General features: G+C 22.7%; 1 protein-coding gene across 5 annotated transcripts; it reads left to right on the top strand.

The window, feature by feature from the left end:
• Window positions 1–1,478: 1,478 nt before the first annotated feature.
• Window positions 1,479–5,077, top strand: LOC123265392 (N-alpha-acetyltransferase 11). 5 transcript variants are annotated; one of them, XM_044729114.1, is made up of 2 exons: window positions 1,479–1,551; window positions 4,154–5,077. In XM_044729114.1, the coding sequence occupies exon 2, from the start codon at window positions 4,485–4,487 to the stop codon at window positions 5,037–5,039; it is 555 nt and encodes a 184-aa protein (XP_044585049.1). In that variant the 5' UTR covers window positions 1,479–1,551; window positions 4,154–4,484; the 3' UTR covers window positions 5,040–5,077. The 5 variants fall into 5 exon arrangements, with proteins under 5 accessions (XP_044585049.1, XP_044585051.1, XP_044585050.1 ...); XM_044729116.1 differs by lacking the exon at window positions 1,479–1,551 and adding an exon at window positions 1,624–1,910; XM_044729115.1 differs by lacking the exon at window positions 1,479–1,551 and adding an exon at window positions 1,624–1,930.
• The last annotated feature ends 1,759 nt before the right edge of the window (window positions 5,078–6,836 follow it).

Genomic DNA, 6,836 nt, shown 5'->3' with positions numbered 1-6,836 from the left:
AAAAAATTCCACTTACGGTTTTTTATGAATGAAAATTTTTTTTTAATTTTTTACAATAATTTTTTCAATAAAAAAAATTCTCAAATTTTTTAGATGTCGGCTATCTCAATTTTCATTCTAATTTAATTAATTAAAAAGAATCAAATAATTAAAAACGTCGGCTAACTTTAGTATTGTAAAAAATAAACAGATAAATTTTAAATAAAATGTTTAAATAGAAACAAAATTTCTTAAAAAATAAACTTATAATTCAATTAAAAAGTTATATGAAGTAAAAAGTTTTTTTTCTCATAAAATTGGCTTATTTTTTTTATTGGCAATTTAAAAATGCATTATTGGTCTTAAATTGATAAATTGTATTAAAATGAAACCAATAGTTAATTTTAGGACCTTAAATTTTTGTTGAGTAAATTTTATTTTGTTATTTTCTATTAACAAGTTTGTAAAATTTATTTGATTGTAGAAAATTGTGATAAATTAAAAAAAAATTTATGATTAAGATGAAAATTTTTAATTGAAATTCTGAATGAATTTTCTGAAATAAAAATAAAGTGTAAAAAAGTTATTTTTATAAAAATAGGTCTTGATTTTTTATGAAAATTAATTTAGCAGATATTTGATAATTTTAAGAATTTTTTTAACAAATAAATAATGGCAAAAAAAAATTGACATTTAGAAATTTAAGCTAATTAAAAATGCAATTTTTTAAAAATAATTTTTTGGAATAAAATTGTTTGTTAAAAAAATTAAAAAATTATCTAGTGATTGCTAACTTTAATGTCATAATTTTTTTCTATCTTTTATATTTTTAAGTCAAACTAAAAATTTAAATCACTTTTGAATTAAAAAATTTAATGAAATTAATAGCAGTAATTAGAGAATTTTTTAATTTTTTTTAACAAAAAAATTTGATCTAAAAAATAATTAAAAAAAAATTGCATTTTTTATTTATTTAAATTTCTACATGCCAATTTTTTTGCCACAATTTATTTGTTAAAAAAAAATTCTAAAAATTATTTAACATCTGCTAAATTTATTTTCATAAAAATTTATCAAAATTTTTATTAAACATTTAAACACTGAAAATTTTCTGCAACAATTAGGCAATTATAAAAAAAATTTAATTAATTTTAAAATAATTTACTAAACTATATTAATTATTTAATTTTTCATTGTAAAAGTAATATTTATTACATCAAAATAATAACAACTTTATAATGAAAATTAATTTAGCTTCTATTAAATAATTTTTAAAATTTTATAGCAAAAAAAAATTAGAAAAAAAAATTGGAACAATTTTTTTAATAAATAAAATTAAAAAATTGTTAAGCGACTGCTACTTAACTTTAATGTCATAACTTAATAATAAATTTGAAATAATTTTTTTAAAAAAAGATAAAAAAAAAGTGTCGCTATGAGAAATATTTCCGGTACTACGTTAGTCCCATAAAAAAATCATTCGCGCACGAGTGTTGTCATTGAAATATAATAAAAGTATTTAAAACTAGAATTGCTATATTAATTAAAAAATATCCGGCAATTGAAATTTTAGTAAGTACTTTATATTAATTAAAACAGTAATATTGTTTTGTTGTAAAGTTAAAATAATAAAAGTGTATATTTATTGTAAATGAACGGAAACATAACCTAACATCCTATCTAACTGCATTATACTAGATAGAAAACTAGACTCATATATTATTATGAGATTACGGAACTAAAAATGGCGTGGTCTGACTTGATAAGTTCTATTACCAAGACAGGAAAATAAAAAAAAATTGTTATTATTTTTTTGGTTACATAAAGTCTTAAAGTTGCAATAATTTGAATAAAAAACTTGACATTTACAAGAAAGGAGCAAGGTTATGCTACGCATATTGGAGTCAGCAATAATAAAATTAAACATTACTGTAATTGCCATATTAACAGTGTAATAATAATTCTTGTCATAATGCATGAATTTTTGCTGGCTGCATTTTCTGTAATCTCCAGTTTGATAATTGTTTTTGTCCTCGTATTGTTGGGTGAGAATCAACAAATCCAACTTTTATACTAGTACGACGTGTATTTATTATTTTTTCGTATTAAACTAAATGATTAATTTTATGCATGCTCCAATGTTTAACCTCTGTTTATTATTAATTTTTTTTTAACAATGTATTTATTAAATTTTTTATGAAAATTAAGTTAGCCGACATTTAAAAATTTTTAAGATTTTTTTTTCATTGAAAAAATGGTTACAAAAAAATTTTTAAAAATTTTTCATTTGTAAAAAAATTTAAAAACAAAAATATATATATTAAAATATTTAAAATACTCAAGCTATACTTCAAATTTTAATTATATTATTTATGGACAATACAAAATTTTTATACTTAAGCTATACTTCTAATCTATATTGTTAAGAGAATAAGCAAAATTTTGTGGCCAGTGTATTTATATGATAAAAAAGGGTTATTAAGGTTAAATTTGGTATCTTTAGAAAAGTCTTGACCTGGAATTGTGCCTTTCATGGTTTCATATTATTCTTGCCAATAGTCAATTTATGATGATAAGTATTTAGGCTGTACTCGAAAATACTCTATCTCTAGACTCGTAATTAAGAAATGACCTTGTATCTTGTAAACTATTGACATTTTTAAAGATATAAGCTCACTCCGATGTTACACTCATCGAGACTTTTCATTTGAGTACCCACATCAATTTTTCATATATATATATATATATATATATATATATATATATATATATATATATATATATATGAAAAATATGTCAAAAATGCGTGTGGGTACTCAAATGAAAGCTCTTGATGAGTGTAACATCAGGATGAGCTTATATATTTAAAAAATCTCATAAGTTGACAAAATACAATATAATTTCTTAATTATTGATATTTTTAAAGATATTAGCTCATCTTGATGTTTCACTCATCGAGACCTTTCATTTGAGTACCCACATCAATTTTTCATATATTTTATATATTTATATATTATATATATGTATGTATGAAAAATATATCAAAAATGTATGTGGGTACTCAAATGAAAACTCTTAATGAGTGTAACATCAGGATGAGCTTATAACTTTAAAAAATCTCATAAGTTGACAAAATACAATATAATTTCTTAATTATTGATATTTTTAAAGATATAAGCTCATCTTGATGTTACGCTCATCGAGACCTTTCATTTGAGTACCCACATCAATTTTTCATATATTTTATATATTTATCTATTATATATATGTATGTATGAAAAATATATCAAAAATGTATGTGGGTACTCAAATGAAAGCTCTTAACGAGTGTAACATCAGGATGAGCTTATATCTTTAAAAAATATCATAAGTTGACAAAATACAATATAACTTCTTAATTATTAATATTTTTTAAGATATAAGCTCATCTTGATGTTACGCTCATCGAGACCTTTCATTTGAGTACCCACATCAATTTTTCATATATTTTATATATTTATATATTATATATATGTATGTATGAAAAATATATCAAAAATGTATGTGGGTACTCAAATGAAAACTCTTAATGAGTGTAACATCAGGATGAGCTTATAACTTTAAAAAATCTCATAAGTTGACAAAATACAATATAATTTCTTAATTATTGATATTTTTAAAGAAATAAGCTCATCTTGATGTTACACTCATCGAGACCTTTCATTTGAGTACCTACATCAATTTTTCATATATTTTATATATTTATGTATTATATATATGTATATATGAAAAATATATGAAAATGCATGTGGGTACTCAAATGAAAGCTCTTAATGAGTATAACATCGGGATGAGCTTATATCTTTAAAAATATCAATAGTTAAATAAGTACAGTGCAATTTAACAAAAGTCATTATTTAATTAAGCATAACTTTATTTTTAGTTCACAATTCACAGCAGTCACGTAGTGACTGCAAGGTTGCTAGTTTTAAATTATATTACTTATGTGAAATAAAATTCTATGTATTTACTTTTTGCCTTGGCATTTAAATTCAATAAATAAATAAAATAAAAACTTTAAGCGCAATTTTTAAAAAATATTTTTTGTTCTAATTTAATTATTAAAAAATTAAAAACGTCGGCTAACTTTAGTATAAATTTTTTAACTAACAATTATCTTCATTTTTTTCAACAGGCTGGTATCTTGTTTGGAAATTCTTCCTCTCACGATTTCGATTTGTACGTGAACTCCTGGGTGGTATGAGCGAGTCATCATCAGTAAATGATTTAAAAAGTGGCAGATCCCGTATGAAGAAACTCAGACGAGATTAATTGAATTTAAATATATAAAAAAATCTAAATTTAATTGATAAATTAATTTATCTAATTATAAATACATATTTTGGATATTGGATAATTAAATTTTGCTTGGCAACTATTAACTGTAAAATCTAATCTTATATTGTAATTAACGTAAATATTAATTGAAATAAGCCCATAAAAATAAATAATAATAATAGATAAAAATGGCAATTAACATACGCTGTGCAAATACAAATGATCTTCTCAACATTCAACACTGCAATCTTCAATGTCTGCCAGAGAATTATCAGATGAAGTATTACCTGTATCACGCATTATCTTGGCCACAGTTGAGTTACGTAGCAGAGGATGAGAAAGGTCGTATAGTTGGTTACGTACTGGCAAAAATGGAAGAAGATTGTGAAGATAATCCTCATGGACATATCACAAGCCTTGCTGTTAAAAGATCCCACCGAAGACTTGGAATTGCACAGAAGCTAATGAATCAAGCGTCAAGAGCAATGGTTGAGTGTTTTGAAGCTAATTACGTGTCATTACACGTAAGACGCAGCAATAGAGCTGCTTTAAATCTTTACACCAGTAGTCTGCAATTCGAAGTCTCTGAGATAGAACCTAAATATTATGCTGATGGTGAGGATGCCTATGCAATGAAACGTGATCTCAGTAGTTTTCATCTAGAAAAACATATTGCTAAAGAAAACATGATTAAAGAAGCTAATGCTGCACACACTCATATACCACGGTGCTGTGAACATTAATAATTTTTTTTTTTTTTTTTTAATTAAAGAACTCATGGTCATACATTATTATTAATAATAATTCGCGTTACTAGAACCATAAGGGCGTATAAAAAAATTTTTTTGGCTCCAATCAATGTAAAAATATTGAAAACATTAACATCTATGGAAAAAACGAAAAAAAAAATTTTTTTTTGTGATACGCCCTTATGGTTTTAAGAAAACATTTTTCTAAAACCATAAGGCGATCCTGTTTTTCGGTTTATTATCAATTATAGGTCGGAGTAAGAAAAAATTGCAAAGGTGATAGAAATTATCACTCCACAACTTAATTTATATCAACAAATATTTATTTGAGTGAAAAACGAAAGAAAAATTAAGAAAAAATAAATTCATAACAACTTGAGAACAATCGGTATGTCTTCAAGTTAATAAAATTAGCCTCAAAGTTTTTCAAAATTGATTTTTTTTTACTTCAGATCTATTTACAATTAACAAAAGAGTTTTGTAAGCCATTTAGAACTGTAATTTTAAAAAAGTCATTCAAAAAGAACTTTGTTCTTGAGAATTGTTATGATTCTTCAATATCAATATCTTGAAGCAAGTTTGATGATCTAAATCATTTTTGTACATCAGGCACTGTCCCATGAAATATCATCGGTATTATCAAAGTTTAATTTTCAGCCATGGTCGTAGTTTATAAATTTTTTTGTCATTATCTAGTTAAAAAAAAAATTAAGAAATCTTTTTTTTTTACTTTTATAATCTTAGACACAGTTGATCCTGACGATAGAGATGGCATTGGAGTAATACTCTGATGAATTTATTTTTCCTTAATTTTTTATTAGTTTTCTCACTTAAATTAATATTTGTTGACATAAATCAAGTTGTGGAGTGATATTCTATTAATTACCTTTTTAATTTTTTTTCTTACTCTGACCCATAATTGATGGTAAACCGAAAAAATAGAATACGGCCTTATGGTTTTAGAAAAATATTTTCTTAAAACCATAAGGGCGTATCACAAAAAAAAATTTTTTTTTCGTTTTTTCCATAGATGTTAATATTTTCAACATTTTACATTGATTGGAGCAAAAAAAAATTTTTTATACGCCCTTATGGTTCTAGTAACGCGAATTATTATTAATAATAATTATTATTAATAATTATTATTATTAATAATAATTATTATTAATAATTATTATTATTAATAATTATTATTAGTAATTAAAAGAAATAATTTATTACTATTATGATAAACAATAAAATTTATTTCTTTGAATAAAATATTATGATCACTTCAAGAGATATTGATCAATTTGTTTATTTAATTGTGGTCAAAATTAACTTCTATGCATTAAAGAAAATTAATTCAATCGGTAAATGTATTTTATTTTCATTTATTTTTCTCTTTAATTTAATAAACCCTTTTTTTTTATTATAATGTATGATTTTTATTGAATTAGAGAAGCTTAGTTAAATATACAGCAAGACTTTTTGTTTATTTTTTAACCAATATTCTAACTAATTATCTAGATAATCTAATTGCACATTTTAATACAATTTTTTTATCTTATTTTTTGAATACTTTTATTTAATTAATATCGAAGATTTACTAACTCAAAATTTACAACTTTTTAGGAGACAAAAAATGAATTAAAAAATTTTCATTGTTTAAATAACATTTGTATATTTTTATTTTTTAGTAAATCCTCGATATAAGTTTGATAAAATAAAATTGTTTAAGGGGCTATTCTGGTCTAGAAGCATGAAATTTTAGGTAATTTTTAAAGTGCCGTAAAAAAAAGATAATCAATA

The sequence above is a fragment of the Cotesia glomerata genome, linkage group LG5 (genome assembly GCF_020080835.1).
Source record: "Cotesia glomerata isolate CgM1 linkage group LG5, MPM_Cglom_v2.3, whole genome shotgun sequence".
NCBI lineage: Eukaryota > Metazoa > Arthropoda > Insecta > Hymenoptera > Braconidae > Cotesia > Cotesia glomerata.
Note: the sequence above shows the minus strand (reverse complement) of the source record. Positions and strands in the feature narration are given on the sequence as shown.

What these genes read in the sequence shown, in the direction of transcription:
- LOC123265392 (XM_044729114.1), top strand. Translation starts at nt 4,485, where the DNA reads ATGGCAATTAACATACGCTGTGCAAATACAAATGATCTTCTCAACATT.